Source organism: Rutilus rutilus, assembly GCF_951802725.1.
Source record: "Rutilus rutilus genome assembly, chromosome: 20".
NCBI lineage: Eukaryota > Metazoa > Chordata > Actinopteri > Cypriniformes > Leuciscidae > Rutilus > Rutilus rutilus.
In genome coordinates this window covers 34,476,169-34,491,503 of record NC_140225.1, presented here as the reverse complement: position 1 = coordinate 34,491,503, position 15,335 = coordinate 34,476,169, and the positions used below count along the sequence as shown (strand labels likewise).

Below are 15,335 nucleotides of genomic sequence, written 5' to 3'. Positions count from 1 at the left end.
TTTGTTTTGGAAAATTCAAAATGCCAGAAACATTTTCATGATGGAAAATGACGTCATAGGGTGCAATCAAATGGAAGGAATCAGAGGAAAAATAGTTTGTTAGAATTTTGCTAGACCTCACAGTTTGAGAGTTATTAGCATAAATGTGAGTGCAAATTTGGACAGCTGGTGGCACAAGAGCAAATTGAGTTAGAGACTCCAAAATTGCGTTAGAGACTCCAAAATTGCTGTGATTAATTTTCAGACTGTCCTCTATCTGTGTGCTAAAATTCACAACTTTTTACTATATGGTTCTATGGGCTGCCATAGACTCAAGAGCGGAAGAAGAAGATGATGATGAAGAAGAAGATGATGATGAGGATGAAGAAGAAGAGGAAGAATATGATAATGAAGAAGATGAAGAAGAATAAAAAAAGAAGAGGAAGGTGGTGATGAAGAAGAATAAGAGGAAGATGATGATGAAGAAGAAGAAGGCACGAGACATGGCCACAAATACATCAAAAAGTGTTTTGTTACAATTCCCTTATCAAATGTTAATAAAATACAAAAAAACGGGTGTGAGAAATGTATTTAATTAAAATACAAGTAATTTGTCATTTGAAAATACAAAAATACACAATATAATATTTACATGGAATTATTGAATAACTGACATTGAAAACTCAGTAATTATCTTCAAGAGGTGGGAATTAAAAGACCAAAACCTGACTTCATGATAATGCTATATATATATATATATATATATACATATATATATATATATATATATATAAAATAGTTCTATAAAATATAAAATATAGAAAGCAATAATTATAAACCAAAGAGTGTGTTAAGTTTTTCAGGTAAAGTATAGGTCTATTAAACAGTAGCTTTCAAGTCAGAAATAATACAGAAATTGAACAATAAGATGTAAAACAGAACACTGCTTGACTGGATGAGCTAAAGGTTGATCCTTATTATAACTGCTAATTAAGTCAAGAGCAGTGAGTGATTCATTCATTCAGTGATTAATTTATGATTAGTGATTCATTCAGTGATTCAAAAGAAAGAAACCAGAAAAAGACAAACTAAATGAGCAAGTGATATGAATGGAGTTGGACACATGAAGCTAAAGCTTTCGACTTATACTCAAATATATTAGTGTTTTCCAAACAGAGAAATGCAAGCATGTGAAACATAAAATGTGGTTTAAGAATATATGTACATTTCTAAAATGCATAACTGTATAAAGTTACCTCTGATAACAGATCACTCAAAATTGTAATATGGACTTGTGCATTTTCTGTAAAGCTGCTTTGAAATGATATGTACTGTGAAAAGCGCTATACAAATAAATGTGAATTGAAATAGAATTGGATTCAGTCACACCTGACCTTGACCAATGACATATCGGAGTAAATATCAGTAACCAGCATTCTATTTCATAGTTCCAGGCCACCAGAGACTGTTAAACAAGTCACAAGGACTGAACCCTAAACATTGTCTGTTAATACAGCAGAGCTAACATAAGTCAGGGAGGCAACATTTAGCCTGTAAAATCTTGTAAATGTGGAAGGTGATACCCATGTGGCTGCTGCACATATGTCTGATAGGGAGATACCAAGAAGTGGGAACAGCACAAGTAGAATGGCACTTCACAAACGCTGGAACTGGGTGACGTACCAAGTAATAAGAATTGGAAATGGTGTCTACCCCCCAATGAGACAGCCGTTGCTTAGACAAGGATGCACCTCTCCGACCGGGACCAAAATGGATAAACAACTATTCGGTGGTGTGCCATAACGCTGTTGTTGACACATATCGCCGCAATACTCAAGCTGGACAGTGCTGGATTAGGAGCATCATCAGAAGGACAAATCACAGAATAGTGAGCGAACTGTGTTGACACCTTAGGCTAAAAATCTGGGCTTGGCCAAAGCATAGCATGATTATCCTCTGATCACCACCTGATGCATTGTGGAATGACTGCAACTCACTGACCCTCTAGGCTGATGTTATGGCCAAAAGAAAAGGCAGTCTTTGTAGAGAGATACTTAATATGAGCTTGTTCGAGAGGCTCATAAGACACTGAACACCAGCTATGAAGTACCATTAGTCATAGATAAATAAAGTGAAAGCATCAAGTGAGCTAAAGAGTTCCAGGTCATTGGTATGTCTGCATTTTGGGTTGAAACATCAAAGATTCTGTTTGAGGGCTTCATCAGGGGACTCTATGAAGGAAGATATACATGTCTCCACTGGAGGCATATTATCAAGACCCATCTCCTGTGCATCGGCCAAAGTACGTGCCACCCGGTCCGGTCCAGCTGCTGGGGCTGAACAAAATCCAGGAACAACTACATCCATAAAGTTGGGGCAAACCGGCATCTAGAAATTCTCTAGCCGAGAAACTGGACGGCACAGAAGGTTTGAAGGACCTAGAACTGGGAAAGGTGGGTCTAGAGGTCGAGCCCTCATCACTATGGGACTGCTGAGACTGTGTCAATGGAGATGATGTGTCTTCTAATAAGGAATATTTTCCTTGCTTAGGCTTAACCAAGAAATCCAAAGCAGCCAGCGAGACAGTATTCATATCCTCTTGAGAAAAGCTAACAGATGGTTCATGGCGAGGTAACGGAGAAGTAGACATACATGCCTCCCAACCATTGACTTCTTTACTGGAACATCACCCGCTGGTAAAGCCTGGAGGTTCTTTAATGTACTTGTAAGCTCAGTCACCTGGTGGGCTAGGAGAGCCGAAGTAACTTCTTCTTTGGTTAGTAAGTAGCTTCTTCTTTGGAGGCCCCTCAGCCCTTCTTGTTGATCGCTTGCTGCTCGGTCGGGGAAACACCCCGAATTTCAAGTCCAATCCTGCAAATCGCTGTTGTTGTCTCACTTTTGTAATGCTACACTCGGGACAAGGATCTGTTAGAGCCTCCTGGAGGTGGTCAATACCCAAACGGGTAGGACATTGGGTCCATCAAATCCATGGGCCCAGAGCAGACTTAGCATGCAGCCATAGTATTAATAATAAACTGAGACCCCTGGTCAGCCAAATGGGGTAAACAGCCAATGGGGATGTTTAGCTAACAAGCTTGTCACTTACCCCGGATTTCCACCAACTGCGGAACAGCTACGAATCGGCTCCACTGCGTGTCTGCTCCGTGCTCTGCCATCCTGCAATATCCACCAGGTCCGGATTTGTTGCAGAACGGCTGCGGCCATGACTGACAGCTGAAGTCACGAGGACCCACGAGATCTCGCGAATTCACGTATGATCGTGCGATATAAGTGCTGAATTGCTGCGGAGCTCTCCGTCATCCGGCAAAAATAGAAGCTCTGCGTATCTGCTCCGGAGGGGCTTCGGATCGCCGGAGTCGGAACGCAGCCGTTTCGCAGTCAGTGAAAATACACACATTGACTTTAATGGAAACCTATTGACTCCGCCGGCGTTCCGGAGCGGATCCGCAGCCGTTCCGCAGTTGGTGGAAATTAGGGGTTATAATCCAATCCCTCTGGGAACCAATGAGCGTTCTTAGATTCAAACACAGCAAATACAGCTAAACACATTAAGAAGATGATCAGAATTGAGCTCTATACTACTCACCTGAATATTCTCGTATCATACACAAGCGTGTGACCCTTTTCAACTTTAACCGTCTCTGGCATTTGGAACAATGAATTAGAATAAACAAATTAAATAAATGTATGGATAAAACCAAAACATATATTTGCACACTGATGTTTCCATAAGAAGCTAAAATGAGCTCTTTAAAAAATTGTGTGTCTTCAGGGAAGATGGTCACACAAAGAAAAAAAGAAAAGAAAAAATAATAATAATATATATATAGGCCTATATGGCAAATGTATAACTTCTTGATGGAGAGAGAAGAATGTGGTTCTGAAATCCACAGCCGGGCAGAAACTCCTAAAAGACGCTGTCAAACAGACGCATTGACCGCATGATATTCTCATCCTCAAATAAACAGAAAAGAAAGAAGAGTAATTGGCAAGAGTCACACTTTCCTATGGGATATTACAGAAAGCAGATTTAACAACGAAGCTGGGTAAGTTTTCCCGGAGTACGCTGTATACCTAAGCTTTTTAGTACCCAAAACTGGGGGAACTTTCAGGGTAATGTTAGTAATCAACAACACAGCCCTAAGTTTTAGCCCTAAGTTTTCTCTGTTCATGGTTCAGTGTCTTCTTAGTTTTCTGTATACATTTTGTTTATTTATAAAAAATAAAAAAAGCTTTTTAGTGTGATGCATAGGCTTGGCACAATATACAGTTATACTGGTTATGAGTTAAAGGGACAATGCCTGCTGCTCTATCAACTCAGGATTAATGTCATGGTAAGTTAAACCTGCTTTCTGCAAAGTATTTTATGTCTGGATTTGTTTGTATTGCATTGGGATAACAGTAATGAGTGATAGAGATTAACCTTTTGACATGACTCCATGAACTCCTCAATGGTGACCACTCCATCACGGTTTCTGTCCATTTTCTGGAAAATATTATCAAGTTAAGGATGCATTCTTCAAACCTTGAAGTCTTACATTTACATTCATGCATTTGGCGCAAAAGCAGTTTGTCAAAGTCATAATCTTACAATTTCTTTATTCACTATTCTATAAAAGGTTCTACATAGAAGCTTAAAGTGTTCTGTCACGCGTTTCATATATAGAACCTTTTAGCGGTTCACAACATGGGATCATTTTGCGGATTTAGTTTCAATTAACTTTTTATTTTGAACACATTTTATGAATTAAACAGCTCATAAACATACTTTATCACTAGAAAGAATTAAAACAATCCCTTAAACATGAAAGTATTATGCAATCATTTAAGACATTTCACCTTTAAAAGAACCTTTTGGCATAAAGTGTTCTTCAAAATTGAGTAAAGAATCTGAGGGTTCTATTTATATGTCAGGGTTATGTTCATTTTTCCTGTGTTTTGTGCATGTTTCCTTTGTTTTAGTTTTCCAGCCTGTGTTAATTACCATGTTTGTTGCCTTGGTTACTGATTCAGTTACACTTGTGGTTTATTTCATTGAGTTGTGTATTTAAGCCCTGTGTTTCTTTCAGTTCTTTGTCAGTTCTCGTTGCGGTATAGCCTACCCCGGTGCGTCTGTTCTTGTGCCCTGAGTGTTTGGTTTTAATTTGTTTGATAAAAACGTTATACTGCTGAGCTTAGATTGTTTCCTCACATTTTATTTCAACTGGACTGGGACAGAAGAACTGATCAAATATGGATCTAGCATCAGATCGTATCCTCACAGGGGAACCAGTCCCTAGAAAGGCACACACTGGTTTTTTTGGATCTCCACCACCTTGTCCACTACGATGACGCCTGTCTGTGTGTGCTTTTCTGGACAAGGTTGAACGCTGAGACGAGAGTGCGGTTGCCAGGAGTCGAGCCTCTAGGGACTTTTAAGGAGTATGTGAAGTGGGTACTCCTCCACAATGGTTCCCCCTTTGAAAACGGCTACCAGCCACAGCCACCACCACAGCGATGGACGAACCTGAGCCCACCACGATATCAGCACCAGTGAGGGAAGAGACTGTGCCAAGGATCATCCCGGAGCCAGAGCCCGAAGAAACGTCTGACCAGGTGTGTGAGCTGGCCACATCGTCAATCCCAGAGGGAATCTTGATGGAGTTTGAGGGGACGAAGTGGAGCCCTATCCCATCTACTGTGGCAGAGGAAGATTTACTGATTTTACCTGCCTGTCTTGTCACCCTGCACTGAACCTGTCACATCACCCAGCACCGAGTTACTGGAGTCTGTGTTCCCGCCCTGTCTCCCACTCCCACCTCCTCTGTCTGTGTCAAGTCAGCCAATTGAGAAATATCTTCCGGTTCTGTGTCGGCCAAGAGTGTCGTTCCTGAGGGATTTGTCTGCATCCTGGCCCTCCTGCTGGATATTCCGCCCTGGCTCCTCCCACATTCTCCATCTTGGCCCAGCCTGTGCTATGTTTTCTATGTTCCTATGTATTGTCCTTTGGACTTTGTTATTATTGAGGCGTGAGAACAAGCCTCCTTGATTCTAATTGAAAGAATTGAAATGAACTTCTTGTGTGTTTGAGTTCACCTGAAAGAAGTGTTCCACATGTTCTCTGGGAATATCGTCATGCATGGATGGATACACGTACTTCCCCATCATATCATAAATCGACTTCATGATTTTCAACATCTCCTGAAAGACCGAAACCACATACACAGACAAATATTTTTAAACTGGTCTTTCTAAATGCACCAATGTGATATATTCATGTGAACGCTGATGACCCCATCAACTAACCTCTTTTGTGATGAATCCATCTTTATCATTGTCATAGAAATTAAATGCCCAATTTAGCCGGTCATACATTGAGCCTCTAAGGATGAGTGACAGTCCAGCAACAAACTCCTGTAAAATGAACAATAACAACATTAGAAGAAAAATAAATCTGCTAAATAAATACATCTTTACTAAAGAGTGTTTTAGGTTCTGCACATTTTCTCTGTCTTTCTTAGCTGAGTTCATGGAGAGTTTTCTACCAGCTGATGATCTGAATCAAGTGTGAAGACAAACAGGACCAGGACTGAAAACGACTGGTCTAGAAAGCAAACCTGGCTCTCAAATGTTCACATTATCATGCCAGTACCTCAAACGAAAGGCTACAGCTTACCTGAAAACTCAAACAGCCATTCTTGTTAGTATCAAATGCCTCGAATAGGAAATGTGCATAATTGCTTGAATCTGAGAGAGAGAGAGAGAGAGAGAGAGGGGATTTGAATTTAAAAATACTCAGCCTACTATCAAAAGACTATCATTTGGGTCCAAGCAGTTTGGGAAGAGAAAGGAAACAACCAAAATTAAGGTAAAAAAATAAATAAAAATAAAAACATACAATAATTTCTAGTTACAAGTTCCATCCATCAGCCTAATTTCTGTCACGGTTTATGAATTCGCTGTAACTCCTTTTTTCGTTTTGTGTGTTTGTGCGCGTGTGGGCGGGGTCGCTTATCACTGCCGCTGATCAGCACACCACCCGCGTCTGATCAGCGCGCCAGCTGCAGATGATTAGCGATCTCTATTTAGTCTCTCTGTTGTCACTTTGTCTTTGTCAGAGCGTTTTGGATGTTCCTGCCTGTCTCCAGTTCCCGTGTGTTCCTGCCTGTCTCCAGTTCCCGTGTGTTCCTGCCTGTCTCCAGTTCCCGTGTGTTCCTGCCTGTCTCCAGTTCCCGTGTGTTCCTGCCTGTCTCCAGTTCCCGTGTGTTCCTGCCTGTCTCCAGTTCCCGTGTGTTCCTGCCTGTCTCCAGTTCCCGTGTGTCGTTCGTTTCCTGCACACTTGTTATTCACGCCGTCTACTTCCTGGTCTCCATTCTCCGACTCTTCTCCGTTTTCACCGGACTGCCATCATCATCATCATCATCGTCACCAGAGAGATCGGGTTCGTCCTCAGCGTCCCTGTGCTGCCAAGTGCCTTCATTCTGTAATTCTACTCATCTTCGCTCTACCTGCATCTGACCATCTTGTTAATAATCATCTATTTTACTTGCACATCCTCTGGTTATTATCCTGACAATTTCAAATTCAGTGCATTGCAAGCTTTGCCACCACAGCAGCATCGATAAGCCTCAAATATCCATTCATTCACACAAAAATGGGTGCATGTATGACAATAAGTTATCAAAAGAATTTTCATTTGCCAAATCTCTTAATAGATATAAGCCAATATTTTTTTGGACCCAGCTCACTTATGAACCATATCTTCTGAACATTGCGACAGAACAATTTTAAAGGGGACCAGGAAATCAGAGATCTGTTTTATTCCATGTTAGGAAACATCTAGCTTGTACAGTCGCAGAAATAACAGCAAAAACATAAACTTATTTACTATAGCACCTCCTAGAGTAAGATGGGTGTGTGTTTGAGAGAGAGTAGTGGGGGGAATTTGGGGAATCAAAATTATTTTGATAACCTTTTGTCTTTGAAACAGATGATACATGCAAAATACATCACATGCATATTCCCTAGATGATACATGTAAGATGAACAGGACAAATGGCTTAGGAGGAGAATTATTTTTTAAGTTGAGGAGTTTTTTTATAGATTAAAATGGAATCAGAGATTTGCATTGTGTTGGACCTCATTCAGTGACTAAGATATATATATTTTTTATTCTATCCCATATGGTTGTGAAGATATGCTTATTTATTTTTTGAGCATGATTAGTGAATCCTCCTGCCAAGTTTGAGAGCTTTGTGATTTGCGTTTTTTACTCCAAGCACATTTTTTAGGGAAGAAAAACAATAATTGTGTTTAAGTCTTGTCGGACTTTGGAGCCCTAAAAATCAGAGCTAAGGGGTCTAGACCTTCAGCATGAGGTACATATTGTCAGGTTTATGTTACTTTCCAGGGTTACTGATTATGCCATTGTTTGTTGCTATAGTTACTGTTGCTTTGCGCACCTGTTTCTTGAGGGAATTCACACCATGATATTTCAACATGTGAAAAGCATTCATGTCTTCAAAGAATCCATAATTACAGCTAAATTACAGGGGTCCGAAAACCAGTCAGTATCTGGTGTGACCACCATTAGCCTCACGCAGTGCAACACTTGTTTGTTTTCAGCTTCCAGGAATTGTGTACAGATCCTTGCAACATGGGACCATGCATTATCATGCTGCAACATGAGGTGATGGTCGTGGATGAATGGCACAACAATGGGCCTCAGGATCTCGTCACAGTATCTCTGTGCATTCAAAATGCCATCAATAAAATGCACCTGTGTTCATTGTCCATAACATACGCCTGCCCATACCATAACCCCACCGCCACCATGGGCCACTCGATCCACAACGTTGACATCACCAAACCGCTCACCCACACGACACCATACACGCGGTCTGCCATCAGCCCTGTACAGTGAAATCCCGGATTCATCCGTGAAGAGAACACCTCTCCAAAGTGCCAGACACCATCGAATGTTAGCATTTGCCCACTCAAGTCGGTTACGATGACGAACTGCAGTCAGGTCGAGACCCCGATGAGGACGACGAGCATGCAGATGAGCTTCTGACAGTTTGTGCAGAAATTCTTTGGTTATGCAAACCGATTGTTGCAGCAGCTGTCCGGGTGGCTGGTCTCAGATGATCTTGGAGGTGAAGATGCTGGATGTGGAGGTCCTGGGCTGGTGTGGTTACACATGGTCTACGGTTATGAGGCCGGTTGGATGTACTGCCAAATTCTCTGAAACGCCTTTGGAGACGGCTTATGGTAGAGAAATTAACATTCAGTTCACGGGCAACAGTTCTGGTGGACATTCCTGCAATCAGCATGTCAATTGCACGCTCGATCAAAACTTGCGACAACTGTGGCATTGTGCTGTGTGATAAAACTGCACATTTTAGAGTGGCCTTTTATTGTGGCCAGCCTAAGGCACACCTGTGCAATAATCATGCTGTCTAATCAGCATCTTGATATGCCACACCTGTGAGGTGGATGGATTATCTCGGCAAAGGAGAAGTGCTCACTAACACAGAATTAGACAGATTTGTGAACAATATTTGAGAGAAATAGGCCTTTTGTGCACATAGAAAAAGTCTTAGATCTTTCAGCTCATGAAAAATGGGGGCAAAAACAAAAGTGCTGCGTTTATAATTTTGTTCAGTATATAATTAACAACAATATTAATAAATAGAGGTATAATCAGAAGGTATATTGGAGCAATGCTGTCTCACCTCCCTGTGGGAAGAACTGAGAGTAAATGAGTTTGAAGATGTCCTCATTCACCACTCCACTGGGACATTCCTGAAACGCACAACAGTTCCTAACATAAACACTGAAAACCTTCAACATAATACAATATACAGTGAATTAAACATTGTTATTGAATAAAATCAAAACGTAGACAATTATTTGTTCTATATGATGGTGATATTCCCTGCTGATGTACTGGCTTTCCACCTTATTATTTTAGTAGAGGAACACTCACATTTTTGAAGGCCCTGTAGAGGAACTGCAGCTCTGTCTTGCTGAATCTGGTCTCTTCCTGTAGCATTTCCAGACCTTCAGGTCGATGGCAAACAAAGGAAATGTCGATCTCATCCTCTCTGCTCTCTGTAAGAGAAACAACCTTTCAATCAATTTTATATATATATGTATTATATCTATACACTATATCTATATATATATATATATACATCGCGATAATTCCGGTTCGCGTGGCTACGCAGACGCAAAATAATTTCTGTATTATACATTTTTAAGGCCAGACAAGTAGTTTATTGAGGGTTGATTTGTAAAGAAGGACTACTTGAAAACTTTCGGTGCCAAGGCTCGCATAAATAAACTTGATTGTTTTCTTATTATTTTCTTATTATTATCCAATCTTGAAAATATCAATTATCATTGTTATATTTTTGTAGAAAAAAACATGATACATTGTGTTCAGGATTATTTGATGAATAGAAATTTCTAAAGAACAGAATTTAAGTCCCCCTGTAGTCAATAATTTTATCCCTTAAAACTCTTTATACTCTTAATCTTTGATCACCAAAATGACATATTTAAACAGTTTTCCTTGAAAAAATATCTTCATGCCTTAAAATATCTTGACTGTAACTCGACACCCTTGCCTCATTTAGTATGTGCGGTTCTATGAATATGCAAATGAGCCCCGCCTCCACTCACTCCCTCAGCTCAGAGATCCACTGGTTGACGATCACACGTTGATCTGATTGGTTACAAGGTAGTTTGTGACGTCAGAAACACCAGCGATTTCAAAGCGTGTTTTTGAGACTGTCTTTGGTTCACTGCAGTTTTAAGGAGGAAATACTCAGCAATGGTGTCGACTTATGAATCTACACATGGTTTGTCTTAAAGCAGATTAAAAACACCACATAGACACATAAACAACATTAAAAGCTGGATTTTCACCACAGGGGACTTTAAAATTGTAATATTTTGTAACATGTTTTTACTGTCGTGTTTGATCAATGTAATGCATCCTTGATGAAAAATCTCACTGACCTGACCATTTGAATGATAGTGTATCACCATAGTGTTTCCACAATAATTATAACATTGATAATAATCATAAATGTTTCTTGAGCATCAAATCATCATATTAGAATGATTTCTGAAGGGTCATGTGACACTGAAGACTGGAGTAATGATGCTGTAAATTCAGGAATTACACTTTATATTCACATAGAAAACAGCTGTTTTACATTGGAATAATATTTCACTGTTTTCACAGTATTTTTGAGCTTTGGTGAGCAGAAGAGAGTCTTTCAAAAACATTAATAAATCTCAATTATTCCAAACTTTTTTTTTTTTTTTTTTTTTGACCTGTGGTGTACAGAGAACAAACACAGGCTTTAAACTTTTGTGCTTTTTTAAAGCCAATAATGTGACATCTTAGCATTTATTTACAAAAGAACCACACTGACATTAAGAGAAAAACCTGCTTAAAATATGATTAATATCAGAGCTGGAGCTCAGTGTGGATCCGGCTCTCGAGTCCCATCATCCCTACTCTCCTGTGACCAAACCACTGTCCTCTCAAGATACAGTAAATACAGTAAAAGCAAAGACTTCAGACTCTCACCTCCTCCGCGGAACCAGCAGTACAGAGGGAAGAAGGAGAGCAGCATCAACACATACAGTGTTCCTACTTTTTCCTCAGGCAGCAGAAGATCGATGCCTCTGTATTCCTGTGCCATGCTTTACTAAAGCTGTGTGTGTGTGTGTGTGTGTGTGAGGTTTGAGCGACCTCCCTTCCAAAAACACACCCACACACTCCGACCACTTTCCACTGCTCTTTCTTTACACTTCATGAGCGTTTATAGAGCAACAAAAGCCTGCATAAGTAATTCATCACTTGTTTAGAAATGGCCTGTTTTCACAGTCAGGACGCGACAATACAGTCGGCCGTTATTATTGGCTCTTTTCCGCCTGATTATGTGTAAATATTGCCTAGTTCCACTGGGAAACACTCAAAACCTGCCGCCATCCCAGCATGCAGCAAAACAACCCTTTGTATGGTAGGCTAGCCTATGTTTATTTTCTAAGGAAAATATCAAAAATCAATAAAACAGTGTTCAGTGTGATTCAGAATACTGTCGCCAGTGTGTGTTTGAGTCCTTAATACCATTACAGTCACACATGTTCGGTTATTAACTGAGTGAGAACTGAACTCACACCTGTATCTTCAGGACTCACAGATATTGTGTTGTCAACTTGCTTTCTTTAAATCAGGTTCAGGTTTATTGATAGGCTATAGCCCATTTCATACACAGAACGGTAGCCCAATGTGCTTTACATAATCATAACAATTAAGATATAGTTAAAACTAATAAAAATATCATGAATAGAACTTCACAGGGAACATAATACACACACACAAAAAAAAAATAATAATTACAAAACAGATAACTAGCCCTCCTAAAAAATAAAAAAGGAAGGGAGGGGTAGTAGAAGGGTTTTGTTTTTAGTCTGGATTTAAAAATGGAGATGGTGGGAGAGATCTTAATGTCTGTAAAGACGGTTCCAGAGAATTGTCTATTCTTTTGGTTCTGGTCAGTATAGCCTTGCTGCTGCGTTTTGGATCATTTGAAGAGGTTTTATGTTTTTTTTTAGGGAGACCAGTGAAAGCCCATTACAGTAATCCACCCTGCTGGTGATAAAGCATGAATGAGCTTTTCTCAATCTACCGGTAATATGAAGTTTTTAACCTTCGCAATGTTTTTTAAGTGATAGAAAGCTGATTTTGTGACTGCCTTCATGTGGCTATTGAAGCTTAGGTCGCTGTCAGTGATGACCCCGAGGTTCCTCACGGATTCCACTACCTCAAAACCTTTCATTCCCAGTAGTGCGGCAGTCTTTAGTCTCTGATCCCTTTTCCCAAAGTGAATTACTTCAGTTTTGTCTGTTTAAGAAGGTTTTTAGACATCCAGTCTTGAACTTGATTAAGGCAATGGTAAAGGGATTCAAGGGGAGCAAACTCATTGGGAGACAAGGATAGGTATAACTGTGTGTCATCTGCGTTACTATGGTAACTAATGGAATGATTCTTCATGATTTGGCCAAGCGGGAGCATGTAGAAGTTAAACAGAAGAGGACAGGTTTTGATAATGGCCTCGTTGATCTGGTTTATACGCACGACAAATTCTGCAACTTAATTTTTGTCCAGACGGTCAAACAAAGAAATGATGAACATGCAAAACCAAGAGAGATCCAGCAGAATATTAATAACTGATGCTGTAGTGACTGCATGCCTCTTTCTTTCTGTATGAACAGCTGTAGCTCTAGCTGTATTTTGTCTTATAATGCCAGATAATAACCTGAACCTAGTTTAGTGTTTTGTTCCTCCCTCATATTTAAAAAGATAAAATATTTTCTTTGTATTTTGATGGTTTAATTGAACTTCTAGGGTCATTAAAAACAAACATCACTTTTAGCCAGTAAGACCAAAGTATTTAGACAAACACAAGATGTTGAGACACAGATCCACACTTCACTATATGACAACTGTTCAGTGGCTTTTTATTCGTTGATCACATGACATTTCACCTCCAGCTGGTCAGAGTCTGAAGGTGTGAAACACAGGTGTGTGTGTGTGTGTGCAGAACAGGAGAAAGGAATGCATCATAAAATCTGTCTCAATATTACGTTCATCTCCAGCCTCAATGAACTCTCATGATCAAGGCAGAAGCTCACTGTAATTACTCCACTTTTCCAGCATTGGTTCAACACATACATTTACATTTCAGTTCTTAAACATTGTGCATATGAGAAAAACATCTAAATATTGTCCAAGATTGCCCTGATTCTCCAAAGATCCTTCAATAAAGCGCGGAATACAAAATGCAGGCCACAATAACCTGTGAAAATACACTTTAGTGGAAAAAAAGTCTTGATATACAAATATAAAGTTCATTCTAATCAGCTAATTCTATTCAATCATATCGTGAAGAGAGACAGAAAGAATGAGTATCACAGTAACATCCAACAGGACTGAAGAAAGAGCGTGATGATGATGATGATGAAGTCTTCGCTCCTTTACGCCAGACTCCTGTGGCGAGGTTTGATTCTGGGATACAACTGTTGAGGAGGAAGAGAAGAGATTGTAACACACAGACAGCGTTTCTTTGGCTTTAGCATGTCAGTTAGAAACATCGATTATAGATTCACAAACACTGCGACACCAGCGGTACGTGGAGTAAACCACAGCGCTCAGGAAAGGCTTTTACACTGTGGTAAACAGATCAATAACGGTTCATGTCAAACTTCATCAATTATGAAACTCATTCAAACGGCTGTAAATCAGACTGTCATTATTCAGCTCATATTGATTATGTGAATATGGTGAATTATGGGGTAAAATCACACCCTCTATACAGGGTGTTAAGTTAAATTTAAGACTTTTTAAGACCTTTTTAATGCCACTTTGAATGAAATTTAAGACCAAACCTGTGATGGAAATACAAATTATATTACATAAGTATATATTAGGGGTGTAACGGTTCACAAAATTCACGGTTCAGTTCGATACGATACACTTGTGTCATGGTTCGGTTCGGTACGTTTTTGATACAGCATAAAGAAATAAATGCCAGAGAAATGTCCTTGATTTAAATGTTTTATTCTTTTTTATATTAAAACTAACATCATAAAGTATGATTTTTTTTTTTTTTTTACTTTGAGCAATTCTAGAGCTATAATTGACTATTCTTAGGAGCATATAAAACAAAACAGCTCCTTGGAAAAAATGAAATGTCATATTGTAGTAGTTATAAACAAAGGTTTATTTTAGTTCTGATTAACATTTGAGGGCAGCAATTGTATTCATAATGTCAAAATAAAACCGATGTGTTACTTGAAGGCATTATAGCCTTAGCCTACTATTCCTGCCAAACGTCCATGGTTGCAGTTAGTGTTACTACAGTAAATCCATGGTGAATGTTGCAGATCTGTGGACACTGATAGTTCATTCATGGCACAATGTTTCTTCCAGGTTTCCACGTCAGCGCTGTTTGATCCGTTAATAACGGAGAAATATGAATGCTTCTCACTAGATCTCGCAGCGATGATATTACTTCTGTCAGTTCTGTGGCGAATACAAATGCTTTCTTTACTGCATCTCTTATTAGCGCTGTGTAGTAACAGTGTCGCATGATCACGATCGGCTCGCGCTGCACTGGTCCAAACTGATAAACGGTCCTTCAACCACACAATAACGAGCAGTTTCGTTCCGCTTGCATTTTACGTTTGCCATTTGATGTTGGGCACTGTTGTGGTCGCGCCGGCGTCTCTTACATTATGAGCGCGCTTTCCACGCGCAACGCGCCTACATTTGA

The 15,335-nt window shown here is 39.7% G+C and overlaps 2 protein-coding genes across 5 annotated transcripts in view; both read right to left on the bottom strand.

Annotated features, from left to right (window-relative positions):
* Positions 1–811: 811 nt before the first annotated feature.
* Positions 812–11,698, bottom strand: LOC311280172 (A-type potassium channel modulatory protein KCNIP2). The gene is made up of 8 exons (XM_084392144.1): positions 11,585–11,698; positions 9,968–10,092; positions 9,714–9,783; positions 6,656–6,726; positions 6,286–6,393; positions 6,076–6,180; positions 4,424–4,486; positions 812–3,955 (listed from the first exon to the last, which is right to left on the bottom strand). The coding sequence occupies exons 1-8, from the start codon at positions 11,628–11,630 to the stop codon at positions 3,908–3,910; spliced, it is 636 nt and encodes a 211-aa protein (XP_084248270.1). The 5' UTR covers positions 11,631–11,698; the 3' UTR covers positions 812–3,907.
* A 1,806-nt stretch (positions 11,699–13,504) lies between these two features.
* Positions 13,505–15,335, bottom strand: part of tp53bp2a (tumor protein p53 binding protein, 2a) — a 33,925-nt gene continuing 32,094 nt past the window's right edge. For all 4 annotated transcript variants that reach the window (XR_014625613.1, XR_014625614.1, XM_084391902.1 and 1 more), the window contains one exon: positions 13,505–14,079. Coding sequence is in view for 2 of the 4 variants with exons in the window: in XM_084391902.1 (XP_084248028.1) it covers positions 14,038–14,079 (42 nt within the window). In the remaining 2 variants the exon portion in view is untranslated. The remainder of the gene's footprint in view (positions 14,080–15,335) is intronic.

Excerpts from the sequence above, each read along its gene's own strand:
- LOC311280172 (XM_084392144.1), bottom strand. The coding sequence starts at position 11,630 with ATGCTGCTCTCCTTCTTCCCTCTGTACTGCTGGTTCCGCGGAGGAG. Across the intron at positions 9,784-9,967 it reads TCTACAGGGCCTTCAAAAAT|GAATGTCCCAGTGGAGTGGT; the intron begins GTGAGTGTTCCT and ends TGTGCGTTTCAG. Across the intron at positions 6,394-6,655 it reads ATGGCTGTTTGAGTTTTCAG|GAGTTTGTTGCTGGACTGTC; the intron begins GTAAGCTGTAGC and ends TTCATTTTACAG.